The sequence below is a fragment of the Panthera tigris genome, chromosome B1, assembly GCF_018350195.1.
Source record: "Panthera tigris isolate Pti1 chromosome B1, P.tigris_Pti1_mat1.1, whole genome shotgun sequence".
NCBI lineage: Eukaryota > Metazoa > Chordata > Mammalia > Carnivora > Felidae > Panthera > Panthera tigris.
The window spans coordinates 129,115,875-129,136,953 of NC_056663.1; the positions used below are offsets into that span (position 1 = coordinate 129,115,875).

General features: G+C 34.6%; 1 protein-coding gene across 3 annotated transcripts in view; it reads right to left on the reverse strand.

Annotated features, from left to right (window-relative positions):
- Nucleotides 1-3,283: 3,283 nt before the first annotated feature.
- CCSER1 (coiled-coil serine rich protein 1) overlaps nucleotides 3,284-21,079 on the reverse strand; it is an 855,904-nt gene continuing 838,108 nt past the window's right edge. For 2 of the 3 annotated variants that reach the window (XM_042984180.1, XM_042984181.1), the window contains exon 11: nucleotides 3,284-3,997. In XM_042984180.1, the coding sequence (XP_042840114.1) occupies nucleotides 3,893-3,997 (105 nt within the window). In that variant the 3' untranslated portion in view covers nucleotides 3,284-3,892. The remainder of the gene's footprint in view (nucleotides 3,998-21,079) is intronic. The other variant, XM_007074680.2, reaches the window with a different exon arrangement.

Genomic DNA, 21,079 nt, shown 5'->3' on the forward strand with positions numbered 1-21,079 from the left:
TTGCAAGACATGCTCATGATTTTTTTGAGAATGACACTTTCATAAATCAGCTATTTTAATAATTTCAAATATCTACTTTTTCCTAACAATGTGTCTATCAGAATCTGTCTGCTTGTTATTGCAGTCCCCTAGCTGGGATTTTTTATATCATGGCCAAATATAATCCACTGAAATATTTTCACACCACAACAGGGAATTTTTCTAGAAAATGGATACATAGGTCTGTAGTGTATTTTGGTCATATTCCTAAGGAATGATAGAAATTATCTAAAGTGTTATTTTTTTTCAGATGTTTGAGAAGCGTGTTCATAATCTGTTTTATAAGAGTATAAAACTATTCAAAATCTTCAGGTACATCAATATTAATCTTGTCTTCAGAATTCCAGATAAAGAATGGCAACATAATCTCTGTTTATTCTGTTCATAACTTTGGGAGATCTGAGTTCTGAAAATTATATATATCAAATTATATATACCAAGTGATCCTTGATCATCACATACTTGTGTTTTATCTCCATCACCTCTATGGTTCTGGAATCTCTGTCAACTTCGAACAACACAGTCACAATCCAAAAGTTCTATTGTCTCTCATATTAGCTTACCACACTCAGCAAAATGTCTGAAATTAAATGTTTAACCCTGATTTAGATATACAACCATAATAATTAGTTATCTTCATCCATGATATCAAGTCACATGTTATGTGTCTTTAGACTTGTGATATAAGATATCCAGAATATGGATGACTGAGTATTTTTGAGGTAGGATGGAAGTAGAGACAATTTGCCACTAAAAATTAGTGTGTATACACACACATGCACATAGACAAATCCTTAATAAGTTAACAAACAAAAATTGTACCTTGGAACACATAATATCACTTGAAGTAACAAAGTTATATAGTCTTTTAAGAAAACCGATGATAATAACTTGATTTTATCTACATTTAACAGCAAAAGCACTGTATGGTAGAACAGAAATTCCTTGAGAAAAGAGACACTTTGATTTATCTGTGTGTCACAGCCAGTGACTTTTTACCAAGGTTTTTCTATGAGTTACAAGATCTTACCGGTGGCAGGAAGTTCATTTACAATCAGGTAGAAATAGCAGTTAAATAATCACATTTTGTACAACATTCCACTAATCTCCCTTTTTAAATATCTATTATGATTAGCCCTCTCAGGTTACACACATTATGCATGTATAAATGTGCAAAATATGAATGTAACTTTTAAAAATACAGTTGATCTCTATTTTCAAATATTTCACAGTAATACAAGTGATTTAGGTGCTACCTGTCTCCATTCCCTCAGGAAAAGTAATTTATATCTTAATCACTTCGCAATTTATATTTTTATACAGCACGTAGTGTTTAAATCTGGCCTTCCTATCTAGTAATTAGCTTTTTAATAGTATTTACCACTTAGCTAAATAGGATATTACTGCCTGCTTCAATCTTCCATGCATGCTCTAACCATTGTCATTATCTCAAATAAGTAAATAGAGCATTTTAAACAACGCTTTTTAAACCTTCTTATAAATATTTGGTAACAGGCCCTTAGTATTATATCCATCAACACCTAGTGGGAGTATCTGTCATTTAAACTAAGATGAATTAATTCATTTTAAGAAGTAATCATTGCTATTAAATCTTCATCAATCACAATAGCATTAGGATAAAGAATTCTAAAAGAATGCTTTGAGTAAGAATTTTCTAAACCCACACATTTCAATTTAACATAATCAGAAGCATACTATACATCTTTGTAAGGCACATATAATAGCACAGTAAATAGGAATCAGAAAGACATATCACATTGCATAAACAAGACAGATCAGGAGACTTTTAACCTAGCCATTGGACTCTGTTTATAGATCACCTACCACTAAGACTTCACAGAACAGTTTCACAGCATATTTCATCTAATTGTCTGATAACTCTTCTAAATAAAGTTTCTTACCACAGAATACATCGGGCTCTATAAACACGGGGAAGACTAAGGTGACTGTTAGGTTAATTAGAAGTATGCTCAAGTAATCCAGTGCTGCACAGAGATAAAGCGAAGTGGTTGTTTTGAATTTTAATAGTCAGCATTTAGTTTATATTATGGATTGGTGGCGTCGGGTGCCAGAGAGAATACTGGGCTATCATCAATTTGATAAACTTACCTTCTTCACAACTACTCCACTAACCTCAAGGGCAAGACCCAAATCATGTCGTCCCCTCTATACAGATGTATGTATTAAATTGTAGGTCATTACAATTTTGACTTTCATGCAAATCATAACATAGTTTTAAGAAAAAAAAAATTAAACACATTATCAACATGTTCTTTTACCCATGAGTTCATTTCTAATAAAAATAAAATCAGAGAAAATGAAAAAAAGCAATAAAATTTAATAGTAACTCTTTTCAATAAAAATCAGTCATAAGGCTTTTAAAAATAACATGAGAAATCACCAAAGCTTGATAAGGAAATGCAAAATTTTGCTACCATTTAGCAATGCCATTATTTGTGTATATGGATTTAAGTTTCCTTCTTTGGACACATAGTTATTATTGGACTAGGAGCCAACAGGGAGAAGCTGGGTGACTCCAAATCAGATTTCCTTAAAGGCACTGGATCAGCAGAGATAAAGTGTGGCAGCACTGGTTGGGTGCAAACTTTCACTTACGAGGTGATGAGTTAAGTTCTTTCTCTAAGTACATCCATTTTGGTCATGTCTGAATGACAGCAGTTACCCTCCTGAAACTATATGGCTCTGAGGTCTTCCTCCCATGGTACACACTTTTTTTCCCCCACAGTCTGTCTTACAAATGACCATATACTTATTACTTTGCTTTCCTACAACATGAAAAATACCTAAAGATGTATCTATATGTCACTTTCTCCAGCTCTCCTGCCAGTGCAAGCCAGTTATGTGCCGCTCAAAAGAAATAGATTATTCTGGATGGAAAATAGCAAATAAATAGGAAAGAGTCCCTAAATAACAAGTTTACTAGGATCTAAAATGCCAAATACTAAGAACACATAACTGGAATTTAAAACAGCAAAGAAAGAAGGGAAAATACTCTGTAGCTTAATACAGAAGAAACCTCTTTTTACAGAAAGAGAAGCTACAGATGGGGAGGGAGTAATATTTACTATTATTTTTTGTAAGACAAAGAACTTCACTTTTCCCAAAAAATATTATATAAATATCATTAAAAAATAAACTTACCTTTTGGGCAAAAAGAAAATATTAAATGTTAATATTCCACCCTTCCTCCATCCCCACCAACCCAAATCACAAAGTACAGCATTCACATATTTAGCATGGAAAGAAATTTAATCAAGGTTAAGTCTGCAAGATTAAGGCAAATCATAATATATATATAAAGTGTGAGATATGGTATTTTGTTTGATACTATTAAAAGTTCCCCTCTTTATAAAGCATCTGGGGTAAACAATAATTAAAGAAAGTTTTAAAGTTGTTGTTCTTCCCAAAGCAACTTTCCACTATCTAATAATGCATGCCAGGCTGATAGTGTATGCCAGTGGCCTTGGATAGGAGAGTAAAAAAATCCCAGATGTCATACAACATTTGCGTTGTAAGAATTTTGCTAATTTCTCAGTGAGGGATTTTAAATATTGCACTGTAATGTTTGGTTAAAAGGCTTTTCTTCCCCATCTAGAGGGTCTTGCTGCTATAAAAATCCATTTTAACAGGAACAATGCTTAGCTAATCAGAGAATCAGTACTCTCTTAGGCTTCAGAGGAACAAGCACAAAGATACATTTAGAAAAATGTGTAAAATATGACCAGAGTGAATGGGATATATGTACACAAAATTCCTCTCAACACATCCCCATCGCCATCACCATCATCATCAGTCACCATTACCAACCACATCATTGCAACACTGTAACCACTTTTTCTTCTTCCCTCTCCCTCTCTCTAGACTTTCTTACCTCTCTCCCTCCTTGTACTGCCTCCAGTCTTTTCAGGTTCAAACCCTGAAAGAGAGAGAAAAAAAAAAAATATATATATATATATAATTGTTGGCAACGAAGTCACGAATAATAATTGGTAGTAGTGCAAACATTCTGAAGTAAAATAATTCACTTAACAAAGACAATCTGAATATAGATGAAAATCTCATGCATATGCCAATATTGGTATCTGAGTAAGTCCTCAAATGTGGTACCAATGCATTTCTTGCTAAAGACTAAGATCGTAAGTTAAAATAAAATGTAAAGCATTTGTTTTAGTAGCACTTGCCTCTCCCTTGGTGAAACCACAATCTAAAAGGCTCTGTTCCAAATTGAAGGAGTACATACAGGATTTTCTCTGAGCAGAAGGTGACATTGGCTCATTCAGTCTGGGAATGGGCATTCACATAGCAGCCCAAGGAGGTCACATCTAACAGTCTGTGAGGATTAAGAGGAGAACAGCATGCAATCCTCTAAAAACCAGTCTACTTAAAGTGTGCTGTCTGATATATCATTTCACCTGGGAGCTCATTAGAAATGCAGACTATCCAGCACGCCTGGGTGGCTCAGTCGGTTAAGTGTCCAATATCAGCTGGGGTCATGATCTCACAGTTCGTGGGTTTGAGTCCCACGTCAGGCTCTGTGCTGACAGCTCAGAGCCTGGAGCCTGCTTCAGATTCTGTGTCTCCCTCTCTCTCTGTTCCTCCCCCACTCACACTCTGTCTCTCTCTCAAAAATAAATAAAGGCTAAATTTTTTTTTTTTTAAATGCAGACTATCCATGGGCATGTAATGTACAGCATGGTGACTATAGTTAATAATACCGTACTGCATATTTAATGTTGCTAAGAAAGCAAATCTTAAAAGTCCTCATCACAGGAAAAAAAAAATCGGAACTATATGGTGTTGGATGTCAACTAGACTTACTGTGATCATTCTGCAGTATATACAAATACTGAATCATCATATTGTGGATTTGAAATTAACATAATGGTATATATCAATTATACCTTAATAAAAAATGGCTGTTATTATTTTACAAAATGCAAACTTTCAGACTCCACCCAGGGCATGCTGAGCAAGAATATACATTTTAACACACTTTCCAGGTGATTCATATGCATGTAATAATTCGAGAAGTACCTCTCTGAGCTGTCTAGAATCGGTGGGTGAATTAACTGGTATACATTGTGAAGTGGGGTCCAAGGAGTGGTGGGGAAATAAAGCTAAGATACTGGCCAAATTGTGAATTGTTTAAAAAGTAGGAGTGTGGACTTATTTTTTAAGTCAATGTTTACTTTGATAGAGTTTCTGAAGATTGAGGGTAAATTTTTAAAATACCAAATGAGGACTCACATAATCTCATAATTTAGTCTATATCTCCATTTCATTTTTTCTTTCCTTTTAGAAACACTACCAGGGGGAAATTGAAAAAATATTAAAAAAATTAAAAACTCCAATAAATATCTTTATTATAAATATTTTTACATGGCTCTAAATTATTTGACAGAGCTTTAGAACTCACAGTTTTCACAATTTTATAATTATCATTAAGAATTTTGACTAAGTCAAACTTTTGCTCAATTTCTGATGAAAAATGAATAGGACATAACCCCAACTATATATTCTACATTATTGCCAACACATTTGGTAAGAAAATTCGCCTACAAGAAATATGTGCTAGACTTAAATATTGCATTTCTAGTCTTATATTTTGGAATTTAAGAAAGATTGCTACTGTTTTGAGGTTTTGTTAAACGGCATTTTGGAAGTGTGATAACTTACTTATTAAATATTCAGTTATAAGGAAATTCATGGCATACTTTTTTTTCATTTGGTGACAGCATTTATGTTTAAAAAGTTGATAAAAAGTTTTTAAAATTTTATCTTTCCACATATGAAACTCATTTCTTGAATTGTTTAGACAGATAAACAACAGAATATAAAATACACTAACTTATTTGTAAAAACAGATGATTACACTACAGACTCTAGAAAAGGCCCTAGAATCAATCTGGCAAATCAGTTATTCTTGTAAATAAATGACAGCCTGAATTCTGCGTGTAGAAAATTACCTACATTTACAGAATACATTTTGAAAGGCCTAAAACTCATATAGGAAAAGATATAAAACAAAATATCAACATGGTTCTTAAACCTGGCAGTGTAGGCTAAAAATACATTCTAAGGAGGCATTCATGCTCATACTTTTAGAATATGGGAAATGGTATAATGATATGCTTTTGAATTTGGACTGATAGAGGTTTAAATCTCTGGCTTGCCACCTTTTTCTATGTGCTGACAAATTATATAATATCTCTGAACCTCATTTTTTACTTGAAAAAATAATAACAGAGCAGCTATACCATGTGGTTTGTGTGAAGGTTGAATGAGGAATATGTTTATAGCATATAACTAACAAAGGACCAGGGAAGGTATATTCCAAAATATTTTTCTTCTTTCTCTTCTTTTCCTTCTTCCTCCTCTTATTCTAATTTGTATTATCATTATCATGTACATAACATGTCTAAATATGAGACCAACTTGAGCAAAATGCCTCTGTTTCATGCCTTTTATTTGAAGAATCTAAAATATCTGGAAAATATTTATAAACAACAAACAATGAGAATGTTTAAATTGACTAAGCACAAGTAAAAAATGTTCTCTATGCACACTTTCTCATTTGGCACTCATGACCACCTTTTGAGGTAGCTAGGACTTTCTTAAAATTGTGAGGAAAAATTTGCCACTAGTTCTTCAACCAATTTTGCTGTTTCCCACTTCCACTGCCATCTAATTCTGGTACTCAAAATATTAAATGGCTTGTTATTGTCTTACAAGCTGCTGACAGTTGACGTTTTTTTATTTTTTTAAGTTTATTTATTTATCTATTTGGAGAAAGAGAGTGAGCACATGAGTGGGATAGAAGCAGAGAGAGGAGTGAAAGAGAATCCCAAGCAGGCTCTGCACTGTGCAGAGACCGATGTGGGGCTCAAACTCACAGACCGTGAGATCATGACCTGAGTTGAAATCAAGAGTTGGACGCTTAACTGACTGAGCCACCCAGGTGCCCTGACACTTTGTTTAAAAGTTTCTCCCTTCTCTTGAGAATCTGATGGCCTCATTTTGTATATTTTCTATTACTACATCTTCAAGTTCACTGATATTTTCTTCTGTCTAATCTATTTATCTCATTCAGTGAAATTTTTACTTCAGCTATCTTGGTTTTAATCTCTAGAAATTCAATTTGAATATACTTTTCTGTCATCATATTCATATTTTAAATCCTTTATTTATTTATTTATTTATTTATTTATTTATTTATTGAGAGAGAGAGAGAGAGAGAGAGCGAGAGAGAGAGAGAGAGAACATGAGCAGAAAAGGGGCAGAAGGAGAGGGAGAATCTCCACACTGGGCATGGAGCCCATAGCGGGGCTTGATCTCATGATCCGGGCCAAAATCGAGTTGGTGGCTTAACTGACTGAGCCACTCAGGCACCCTGAAATATATATATTTTTAATAGTGTTTTGAATTTCTCTTCTTTAATTCTATCATCTATCACTTCCAGGTGGATTTCTATTGACTGAATTTTCTCCTAAATATGAGTCATATTTTCCTATTTCTTCTCATGTCCAGTAAATTTTTATTGGTTGCCGGAAATTGTGATTTTTATTTTGTTTAATGCTAGATTTTATTACCTTAGAAGGAGTTAGAATTGATTCTGGCAAATGGTTAAGTTACTTGTGGGTCATACTGATCCTCCTGAGGCTTGTTAAAAAAAAAAAAATTAGAATGGGTCTGAAGAAGTGGTTAGAGTTACTTATTCTTATTACTGGAGCTTGACCATTTGTGCTCTCCACTGAATATCCATTAAGATTCCCAGAACTGTGAAATCTCTGGGAATTTATTTACTTAAACTTCTCTGTCAATTATTCCTTTTCAGCAGTTGTTCTTTGCCTGGCCTTGTAAAATTTCCCTCTGCATTTGTAAAGATCACTATTCAAACAAAATTCTCAGGGGTACACCAATATAGATTTCCAGAGTTTTATCTCTATGTTTTTCCCTCCTTTCTGGTAATCTGTCCCACAAATTCTAGCTGTCTTATTCTCTCCAAACTCAGATATTTGTCTCCTCAGCTACAAAATGTAAGGATCCTGAAATTCTCTCCAGGCTGTTCCTCCAGGAACCATGGTCCAAACATTGCCTCCAGGCTGAAATCTAAGTATTGTAAGCACTCTTGATTTGTTTCCCTTCTCTCAGGCATTACAGTGCTTCTCTATTTTTTAATGTGTGAGAATTTTATTATATGTTTTGTTCATATGTCTAACTATTATAGCAAGTCACATAGTCATTACGCTCTCACGAATAGAAGAAGTCAAGGTGTGTATTTTAAACTTATTTTTTCAAAGGAGAATATCTAAAGTTTCAAAATTTGAATTATATGATCTGAATATAGAGCTAGTATGTACAAAAGCAAAACTTAATTCAATATTTTAAGAGCCCAGATATCTAGCTCATCCATTCATCCTCAGTCAAGTTTCTTTAAATTCATAGCACTCAAAATGTTTAATATGTTGTATGCTCAAGAACTCAAATTTATTATAACATGCAGCTCATACAGGAGTCATGATGATTCTTCAAGGCAATGCAGTGATTGAGAGGAGTTGGGTGTCAGGATGTTAAGAAAAAGCACACCTGTTTGAATGGAATAGGGGCTGGAGGGTAAGCTCCAGCATAGATATAGTATATCGTGTAAACTATGTAAAAAGATTGGTCATAACTTAGGCACTGACTTATTGAAAGAACTTCAGTCTTAAGATCAAAGAAGTGAGTCAGAGAATCTGATGCCAAGAATTTGGGAGCCACATGGGCAAGGAAAAATGATCTAAAAGGACTCTCTATGTATTTACAGGGCCTCAGGTAATATTGTGTCTCAATAAAGGACTCAAATGATCTAGAGTATAATGAGATTCACTAAAAATTCTCTAAGTATGATCTGGGAGATATGATTCCCTAAGTGATGACAGAAATTGGTCTGAGTACCAAAGTAAGTCTAAGCCTTTAAGTCAGGTCAGTGTGGAGCTTGATGCAGGACTCCATCTCATGATCCTGAGATCATGACCTGAGCTGAAACCAAGAGTCAATCAACCGACTAGTCCACTCAGGTGCTCCCAGATATTGCCTTTTTTGATATTAGCCAAATTAAAGACTATTAGTAGAGTTATAAAAAAATAATTATTATTTTGGGGGTGTTCTCTTTGTGCCAAGCACTGCTCCAACTGTTTGACCTGGGTGATTCAATTTTTACTATAATCTTATTATATATTACAACCAAATCATTTTTCCCACTTTGAGCTAAAATGATCTTTGAGTGGTTCTACTCTGTTTTGGGACTGATTTCCTGAGACAAAATATGTGCCACTGTAGTTCTTGTTATTGTTGACTTCGTTTTGCAGCTATGGTTTACAGCCCCAAAGAATGACAAGAGTGTGAGTAAAATAATTCTGGCTTCTCTGCTTCTTATCACGATATTTCTTCATCTTAAACAGGAACACATTTTAAGGAAAAAATAACACTTTGGAAGATGGGGAAAATGTTAACTCTAGATTTCGGTTTAACCTACCAAGAAAATTATGTGGGATGGGAAGAAATGGGAGTTGTACAGGGTGATCTCTGCTGAACTTTAAAATCTACTATCTGCACTGTTTTATTTTTAAGACAGGCAGATTGATTCTCTTACAGATTCTTGCTATGTATCCTTTGATCTTGTATGACTTCTCAGTGAGACTGATGAAACTACTCAAGAAGTAAAGAAATTCAGGTGAATTTGAACACAACTTGATACATCTATTGTCAATTGTATCTGGTTCCTAAATTCTGGTTTTCTTAATTTGGGTATCTGCTTTTTCATCTATCAGCTTGCTGCAGGGACTTGAAATTCAGTGTCAAGTTTCAATTACATTGCTGATAAAAAAAAAATCTTAAGTTGTATGTATGGATTTCTAACCTTAGCCTTACTTAGGATTCATTTTGTAAGTGATAGTATTGAGATTTGTGACTCATCATAGGTTTACAGAATAGACTTAGATATTCAGACACTTTCCCAAGGCTGCTGAACCTACTTAAAACCTGCAAGAATTCACTCATGCATATAATGTCCACTTTTCCTTTAAAGTTAATGAACATAGTTTTAAAATACTTTGTAATTCTTTTATACCTCTCTTAGCCCTTATATTATTTTTTTAATGTTTAGTTATTTTTGAGAGAGAGACAGAGACAGAGGGACAGAGACAGAGCATGAGTGGGGGAGTGAAAGAGAGAGAGGGAAACACAGAATCTGAAGCAGACTCTGGGCTCTGAGCTGTCAGCCCAGAGCCTGCCGTGGGGCCTGAAATCACGAACCACAAGATTACGACCTGAGCTGAAGTCAGACCCTCAACCGACTGAGCCACCCAGGCACCCCTCTCTTTGCCCTTATATTATAAATTTTTTAAAACTACATTGAAATTGTAACTCAGAGATTCGTAGTGCACCTGTTTGAAATTTTACAGAAGTACCAGGATATGGGCTGAAATCTATCCAAGGACCAAAAACAACCAAGTGTCAAAATGTGTTAAACTTTGTTTTCCTTTTTTTTTTTTTTTCTTTTCAAAGTGAGTCATTCTAATCATCTTTGAAATGCTATGCCTTGATATTTGTAATCAGTTCACTGGAAGCTTTGAGTTGCTCTTCATCTCCCTTTTGAAAAACTGAGATATGTCATTAGTTTCAGAGACTTCACTATTCTTCTTTGCTCAAGTTCTGACATTTTAAAAATGGAAAACCATCCTAGATTTCCTAAGTAATAATGTAACTACACAATAGGATATTTTTTAATGAACACATACGCATATAAACAACAATAGTATGCATTTATTGAATTCTTACTAGAAGACAGGCATTACACTAAGTACTTTACAGTACTATTTTTTATTACTCACCATAATTTATTCCTCACCATTATACTATGTTTCAAGTGCCATTATTAATTCCCATTTTTGTCACACAATAATTGAGGAAGAGAGGTTAGTTAACTTGTCTAAGAATACACAGCTAGGAGGAGGTGTAGTATTGAACCCAGAGTATATGACTATGGAGTTTCTTTTGCAGCCACTACACATACTACCTCTAGGAGAAACTATCACTTTATGTTTTATGTGTATTGAGATGAATATCTAAAATGAATTAAATAAATATATGTGTAATAAGTGAAAAGTTGAGTAACACCTTGGATGAGTAAGGCTGATTCTGGAATTATATTAAAGTTCACTTAAAGCATGTCAATTTTATATATTGAAGAAATAAATCCAAGATAATTTCTTGGTTTTGAATTCATTTAGGTTTGGCAATAACTGTGAAAAAAAAAAGTTAAAGTAAATGAGACTGGATTCCAGAGTTCCTGATTTCTTGGAAAGAAATGTAAAATTCAATTGAAATATTTCCTGGGGCAGACAAAGATTAAAAGAAAATTAATGTAACTATGTGAGCACAAATAACATTTCATAGAGTTTGTCTGTGATTATCATTGCTCCAGGCTAACTAAAATATTAAACAAGTATAGCACTTTCATGCCTCCAGTTTTCTAGCAGTGCTCATCTTGGTATAGCACATAAGTTAAATTTCCCCTGCTCCAGGGAATATAAGGATATTTTATGAGTAGATACAATGAAGTTGGGCCTAAAAATGGAGTGTTTCCATTGTTTCTGATGTTCGTAACTTCGTGGTCATTTGTGATAAACATGTCCTTCCATTTCAGATATGAGAGGAATCAAGAACATATAACCTCTGTTAAGACTTTATGTAATGTTATTTCTGACAACTTATATTTGTTAATCTAATTATTTTTCGAAGTTTATTTATTTCGAGAGAGAGAGAGAATGAGTGAGAGAGGGGCAGAGAGAGAAGGAGAGAGAGAATCCCAAGCAGGCTTCACACTGTCAGTGCAGACCCTGACAAGTGTCTCTAACTCTTGAACTGAGAGATCATGACCTGAGCCAAAATCAAGAGTCAGACTCTTGACCAAGTGAGCCACCCAGGCACCCCTGTTAATCTAATTTTTAAATAGGAAATTAAAGATGTGTGTTTCAGAAAACAAGTAACCCTAAATATTGTCAGTGAAAGGTGAATGCTTTAGAATTCTCTCATGGTGGTAGCATCAGTCCAACTGTGAATTTAAACAGCTATGGACAGGATTAGTACTTGATTTGTAGAATACAGAATCGTGAAAAATTTGAAAAATCATTCCTTGATTATACTAAGCTATTTGCATCATTAACCTGTCTACTAGGCTGCCTTTAAAAAAAAAGAATGTAGTGAGGTACTTCAAAAGAGGATTAATAGCTAAGATATGGTTATCTATCTATCTATCTATCTATCTATCTATCTATCATCATCTATCATTTCTGATCCCATCTTTTCCGAATCCCCATTCCTATCACTCCATTATAGAAAATGGCTCTAATGTAGTCCTTGAACAATGTCAGATGGTCTTCTACATTAGATGCTCATCCCAGCTGGGATGCCCCTCGTCTAGGGATCTGCATGATCAACTCCCACAGCTTCTTGTCTTTGTTTACATTTTACCTGATCAGTGAGGTCTACTTTTATAATCCTATTTAATATTATAGTTTACTCTCTAGTTCACCTCCAGGGATGCTTAAGATCTATTAACACACTGTATACATTTACTATTAATGTGTATTATCTATCTTTCCACATTAGAATTTAAGTGACACAAAAACAGGGATTTCTGTTACTATGTTTTCTAACTTATCCCAATTGCCCAAACAGTGCCTGGAGCACGGCAAGTGCTAAAAGTTTGTTGAAAACATAGAATATTTCCTTTTCTATTCGTTCATGTCTCTAAAGAGTTCCACTCAATCTGTACCATATTACTTTCTATTTGTAAATTTTATAAGTGGTACTTGCCTTAATGATCTATCAGATAAAATAAATTCATTTATTCCTGTTCAAGCTAAATCAACATCAACTTAAATTTTTATTTATAATATTAAGATTTTTAGCATTTTCTTATCACACTATCTTTTGACAATACCAAAGTGTGCCATCATGTTTTTTCTTTTATTTTTTTTAATATTTAAAAAATTTTTTTTAATGTTTATTTATTTGTGGGAGAGAGACAGACAGACAGTGTGAGCGGGGGAGGGGCAGAGAGAGAGGGAGACACAGAATCTGAAGCAGGCTCCAGGCTCTGAGCTGTCAGCACAGAGCCCAACGTGGGGCTTGAACTCACAAACCGAACCGTGAGATCATGCCCTGAGCCAAAGTCTGACTCTTATCCGACTGAGCCACCCAGGCGCCCCTTCTTTTATTTTTTTTTTTAACAATTTATTCGTTTTTTGAGAAAAAGAGACAGCGTGAGCTGGGGAAGGACAGAGAGAGAGGGAGACACAGAATCTGAAGCAGGCTCCAGGCTCTGAGCTGTCAGCACAGAACCAGAGGTGGGGCTAGAACTCAAGAACTGTAAGATGACCTGAGCCAAAGTCCCACGCTTAACTGACTGAGCCACCCACAGGCCCCTTTTCTTTCAAATGCGTAGGCAATAATCAGCGACAAAGATCTTATAAGAAAAAAAAAATGTTGATTTCAAAATATATCTTCGAGCACAATTCTCAGCTAGACAGTGTCCCTTTTCTACCAAGATGACAATGATTATTTCAGGATGAAAATTAAACTAGCATATTCAAATTTAGAAATAGAAACTGAATTCAATTAAAATAAATATCATAGATTACAGGAATCTATCACAAGACCTAGAGTAATTATTCAGTTTTATCATAATTTAAAAAAAACTTAAGAAGGTTTAGTCAGAAAGATTGAATCTATATTATGAATTGAGAATATCAGTTTACAAAATGGCCAAGTTCCATATGATTATATGTAATAAATTCTAAATGACATTCAAAGGGCTTCCGATCCTATCACCACTGACACTGGATTCCTTCTTGAATATGATATCTTGATAAAAATCCAAGAGAAGCTGAAAAATGCTTTCATATTAACTTGTTCTTCCAACTTCTTGACCTCTCCACATTCTGTTCATCCTCCTTCCTGTGTCACCAACACTTCTCTACTCTGCCAGTCGGCATTAAGATGTATTTTCATTTGTCAGTGTCACTATTATTTACAGAAATCAAATCAGCATCTCAGTTCTTCAAAGTAATGAGTCTTTATGAATTCTATTTGCAAAGGGGCTCTGTGTTTCTCAGTCTACTTGTTAGGTGGACCCCTCATTCCTGCCCTCTTTTTGCTCTGTCTGCATGTTCTGTGCCCAATAGTCTCTGTATAGTGCTTCTGTGTTCTCTTCCTTACTGATGTAATAGGAAAACATTATGTAATTTTCTTTTAAATGTTTATTTATTTTGGTAAAGAGACAGAGCGCATGCACACATGAACAGGGGAGGGGCAGAGAGAGAGAGAGAGAGAAATCCCAAGCAGGCTCCTTTCTGTCTGTGCAGAGCTTGATGCACAGTGTAATCCCATGAACCATGAGATCATGCCCTGAGCTGAAATCAAGAGGTGGCTGCTTAAGTGACTGAACCACCTACGCTCTATAACAGTTATTTTTTCTTCACTTTTTCTTTAATTAATTAATTAATTAATTTTAGTTTTATTTATTTTTGAGAGAGAGAGAGAGAACACAAGTAGGAGAGGGGCAGAGAAAGAAGGAGACAGAGAATCCCAAGCAGGTTCCACACTGTCAGCACAGAGTCTGATGAGGGGATTGAACTCATGAACCACAAGACATGACCTGAGCTGAAATCAAGAGTCGACCATTTAACCGACTGAGCCACCCAGGAATGCCTATTTATTTATTTTATTTAAATACAAGTTATTTGCCCCAATAGGTTTTTTAAAAATTTTTATTCATTTTTGAGAAAGAGACAGAACATTAGTTGGGGAGGGGCAGAGAGAGAGGGAGACACAGAATCCGAAGCAGGCTCCAGGCTCTGAGCTGGCAGCACAGACCCTGACATGGGGATGAAACTCACGGTCTTTGAGATTATGACCTGAGCTGAAGTCGAATGCTTAACCGACTGAGCCACCCAGGTGCCCCCCATAATAGGTATTTTCAAATGTTAAGTGTACATGATGAAATATTTAGATAAAAATGTATATTTATTTTTATGTTTACCTTATATTTATATTATATGCTGTTTGCTTCTGGGAAAAGAAGTTTACCCTTTACAAAAAGAAACCACCATTGTACCAAAACACAGCATGTATTAGATCTGATGTTTACTACTAATAAACATCATTAAGGGTTGCTACAGCTTAAGGGCTTTAATTCTTTATGCATTTTATAATGACAGTGTGGGTTACATGTGTGTGAGCATCAGCCATATGCCAGACTCTCTTCTAGGCTCTGGGGAAATAGGCATGAACAAAACAGACAAGAATTCTTATCCTTGTAAAGTTTAAAGTCTAGTGATTTTATTACTTTGTGTTAATGTATTTACATGTGAGTGTGTGCGCATAGACATAATATCATTTTCTGCTATTTCACTAAAAAAATAGTGCATTGGGTTCCAGCTTCCATTTATATGACAAGATAATATATTTAAAGAATTTTTCCTCTATCATCAGATTTGGAGTGCAGAGAGCAATGACAGGGTTCAACTGATTTCTACCAGAGCAAGATCTGTAAGGAGATATTTTTAACTGCTTCTTCTGATCTTGTGTTACCAACTTTTTACATGGGCATATTTTTAGGCACTTAAAAAAATGCAAGCAGACAATTAGTAATAGGATATCCACATGCATTTATTTGGTTTGAAAAAACAACAAAATGTGTAAAGTGTTTCTCCTATTAATTACTTGCCTTTCAGATATTGTATTGAATACTGTGGCTTGCACACATTTTAAATGAAACAGGTTATGTCTTTTATTATTTATTTGTTTGTTTTAGCTAAGCAAACAAATGTTCTAGAAAGCACACCCTAAGACCTCTAATTCCCAAGGCTTATAGGTACAGCGACATTTGTGTGCACATTCTGATCATATGGGGCTGAAAATTATTTTAGCTATTAAAATAATTTCAAACCAAATAATTCATCATGATTTTATTCTCCTGTTATCAGATAAAAACGATTTCTTTACCACTGATATAATTCATAAAAAGCAGCTTTCTTCAACTCAGTCTTTTAGGAGATTGGAGATTTCAGGTACAATGATGTTTGTATACTACATAGTCTGAAGTTGCTATCTTGTTAACAGATGGCTTTTCTCATTCTTCTCTGTCTTTTACTCTCTTTACCTAGGTCATTTCTAGAAGGAACCTTCTAGAAGGACAGGCCCATCTCCCTCCCTGAAACCTGGGGCTAATACATTTGTTCACTCATACTTGTAAACAGAGATTTGGGTAACTTCAGATACTTTAGCTAGCGAAGTTTCAGGGACTCTTGAATACATTAGATTTGAAGGATTGAAAGGACCATCATTCTTACAATGAGAGCCATTAGTCCATGTAGTTAAAGAATCTGCCCAAAGATACAGAAGTAAATACTTTGAATACAGGTTTTCCACTTTAAGTGCCACCTTTCCACAAGAAGGGCCTAAAGCATATTCCTCATTTATCTTTTCTAAAGCATTCTTTGAATTTATACTGCTAATAATTCCTTGCAGACGACGTTTAGAGTTGCTATTTTTAACAACTAAAAAATGGTCAAATGCTTTTGGGGACATCCTCACTACTAATCTAAATTTTCCATCCAAAAATTCTCCAAACTCATGGAGATCTTCAATCACTTGCGACTACCACTTTCTCATTCAATTTCCCTCTAATGTCCTTCTTCTTCAGTTTAGAGGCCAAGGCCCATGATTATCACCAGACTTGACACAAAACCTTTCAACATTTTGGATCCTTTGTTCTGCTGTTGTTCTTCCCTAGCAAAGACTAAACTCTGGGTATCATCTACATAAAATATAACTGTATCTTCTATATATGTTGGAGAAAAACATATTTTTTTACATTTAAATTATGATCACAAATTTGCTCTCAACGTTTTCTCAACATCTGAATCTCTCCTGCTTTAGAGATTTTATACCAACTGTTCTCTTCCTGTAATGATCTCGCCCCACAATCTTCACAGGGTTATCTACTTGCCATTTAAATCTCAGCTTAAATTTACTGTGTCAGAGGCCTCTCCTGAACACTGAATCTAAACTAGATATCAAGTTGATCGTTGTCATGTCACTCAATTTTAAATTTTTGCTTGAAACTTACCACTAAAGAATACTTTTATTAGTTGGTAGACTGGCCATTTCCTTTCACCAGACGGTAAGGTTCATGACAGTAAGCAACACATCTATCTTATAAATCCTGACATCTCCAGTACTTAGCATAAGATCTGGCACTTAGTAGGTGCTGAACAAATATTTATTGAGTGAATAGAATGAATTAGAATGAATAAACCTCTACAACTCTTAAAAATTGATATTTATTAGCTCTTTTTCATAAACATAGTATTAACATATAGCTTCTAATATTTGCAATTTAAATTCATTCCAAAGAAAAATGAATTGAATAAATTGGTTCCTTTCTTTTACTGACCTTGGGAAAATTATCTAAGCCTCTGAGATCACATTCCTTTTTCAGAAAATTAGAAAGTTAGGCTAGTCTCTTTAAGCTCTAAAATATGGAGCTTTTCTTTTCTTTTAGAAAATTAAGGTTTAAACCTCTCCATTTTAACATTTGAGCTCTGTTACCTAATCAATTGCGATTCAACAACTGTATCAATAATTGTGGCCTTTGCCTATACTAATGTCTTCCTGCTTTTTTTTAAATCTCCCTTAACCATTCTAAGGGTACTCCAAAATATTATACAAGTAACCAGTGCCAGTGTGAGTGCATTATTCAAATTTTGCTGTAGATACTTTATATTTTTAATAATTATTACATTGTAAATTGGCATAGCTTTCAGCACAGCCATTTAAAGTTTCCACTTTTAAATATAGTTTTCATTATGTACAACTCTGTATCATCCGAACAACTCTATTGAACACTCAATATTAAACAAATAAATCAGACTATGTCAAAATCTACTCCTGGAGATCTTACTTTATTAAATTGTTTATTTCTGTCATTATTAATTTCTAGGAACAGCAAAACAGAACGGAAAAATAATGTGTAGTCTTAGACTGTAAGTCAGAAATTGCACCATGGTTTATATTTTCATCTGACAGATCAATGTTACATAATTTTGATAGATCAAAGCTCCATAATGTAATTTAATGTCCTCTCAAACCCAAAGACCTACCTAACTGTACCTGGGTACAATTTCCAGTACCCAATACTCTAATTTAACTGAATTTGTATCATGAGTTTCTGGAAATTGGATGCTCTTGGAAATCTATGAACATTAAGAAGAGAATGTTACAACTAGTTGGGCATATTTTTATCCTCCCAGTCTGATAATAACATCTTCCAAAAGTCAGATGATGTTTTAAATACATCATTTGTAATCATCAGGTTTCCATTCAAACTAGTCCAGTGATTTGCTAGAGTAAGAAAGAAATAATTAAAGAAATTCTATGGCTACATTTGGCAAGGGTTAGCTAGGCTATAACAGCTGGGAAGATATATTTTGAAATTAGATACAGTGTATTAACTCCAATGATAGTGTTCTCTGATTTACTCAACTTGAAAGTGTAGCCATGGAAATGTTAGGCAATATGACCACAGCTTGAAGGTCTAGGGTTATCTGTAGGACAGCAAAGCTGTCAGAAATGGTATTCTTTCCTCTTAAGGACTTTAAACTACTTTGTACCATTTCCAACCAGCGGCAGGCATTCAAAGCTGGGAGAGACTTTGAAATTCCCTAGGACTCCCTTCTACCAACCCTGTCCCACCATCACCAAGAGTGCCACCGTCACCTCCCTTAAAGAGGAAGGGAAAGACAGTCAAAATGCAGCAACGTTCGTGTCAGCAAATGCTTTCCTTCTGCTAATAGTTATTTAACCAACCCAATGACTCCTCCCTTTTGTTCAAATGGTTCATTCATTCATTCATTCATTCATTCATTCATACATCCAATAAATATTGTTCTGAGTGCCTACTATGTGCCAGGCCCTACCCTATGTGCTGGGTCAATGCAGACAAATTATATTTCTTATGGTGCTAACATTAAAATATTTCATAAACGTGTAGTTTTACATAAAGATTGACAGTGTTAGCATTAAAAACACAGCTTAAGAAGTCATTTGGCTCATTTTTTTTATTTTATTTGTAAGGAAGCTGAGTCCTAGAGATAGGGAACATGACTCTTGAAGATTACAGTTAGTGAAGGCCCATGGAATACATGACACCAGTATTTGTTCTACTTCTCCACATATCCATTAAGGACAATTACCTCTTGGGGCGCCTGGGTGGCTCAGTCGGTTAAGCTGCCGACTTCGGCTCAGGTCATGATCTCGCAGTCCGTGAGTTCGAGCCCCGCCTCGGGCTCTGTGCTGACAGCTCAGAGCCTGGAGCCTGTTTCAGATTCTGTGTCTCCCTCTCTCTGACCCTCCCCCGCTCATGCTCTGTCTCTCTCTGTCTCAAAAATAAATAAACGTTAAAAAAAAAATTAAAAAAAAAAGGACAATTACCTCTTCACCTCTGCCTTTTAAAATTACTATTTTAAATTTAAATTCTTAATTAAAGTTAAATAATTATTTTAAAATAATTAAGTAAATTAAAGTTAACTAAAATAATGAACTTATTTAAATTTAAATGATCTCCTCTTATTCTTTCACTATGTTCTGGTTATTCTTTTACTGTGATGTGGATGACCTGGTTGAGAGAGTTACGCTTTTTAGTTTGCCCTTTTCTGAGTCACCTTCAATTTCAGATTCTTTAATTGTTGTCTGACACCATAGGAACAATCTTGGCTGCAAAGGAGGCCAGGTGAATCCCCAAGGTTTACTGCTTTGAGCTTCATTTCTCTTCCGTTGCTAACTGTGAGACCATTTGGCAACAGTTGACTCAGAGCCTTAAGATAATTAGTTCTTCCTCAGAATGGCATGGATTTTAAAGAGGAAAATATGCAGCATTTGTTTCAAAACCCAAATCTATCATTTGTAGAATGTGACCCATTTTGCTTGTTCAATGATGTTTTTGAAAATAGTTTATATAAATAATGTCCTCAATAAAGTGGTCTCCCCATACCTTCATTCTGCGTTATTTCTAATACTGTCCCAAGCACATCTCGTCTCAAATGAAAAGAAACAAAAAAACTCGATAGGAAAACATAAAATACTACAAATAACATATAAAATCAAAAAATAATTTTAATTAAAATGGATTAAGAGGGGTGCCTGGGTGGCTCAGTCGGTTAAGCGTCCCACTCGGCTCAGGTCATGATCTCGCGGTCTGTGAGTTCGAGCCCCGCGTCGGGCTCTGCGCTGACAGCTCAGAGCCTGGAGCCTGTTTCAGATTCTGTGTCTCCCTCTCTCTGACCCTCCCCCGTTCATGCTCTGTCTCTCTCTGTCTCAAAAATAAATAAAATAAACGTTAAAAAAATTTAAAAAATAAAATAAAATAAAATGGATTAAGAATGTTTAATACATTAATAAGACACTTTAATTTCATTTTTATGCATATACTTAGCACCTAGCATTTAGAATAAATTACTACATATTGAACCGCTTAGTATCTTCCTAACATTTTAACTCAATCATACAATACAGGAAGCCATATTCAAATACGAGTTTTAAAAAGATTAATATAAAATTCTCAGTATGATTGAGTGCAATTTTTTATAACTTCTACATATATGTGTATTTCAGATTTATAATCTAAGTCCAACAAAATTGAAATATTTATTAATAAATGCAATACAATTCGTCAAGAAATTTGTTTAAACATAGCAGATCAACAATCAGATCAGGTCTTACTAAATTGTATCATTCTTTATTATATAGGTAATGATAAAAATAAAATCCTTATGGAACAAAATACATATTGGTTTTCAGCAGACAAAGTTGCTGGCACACAGCTCCTTAAACCATTAGAATCTCCTAAGTGATAAACATGAACATAAGAATTATCATTATTTTCCAATATTAT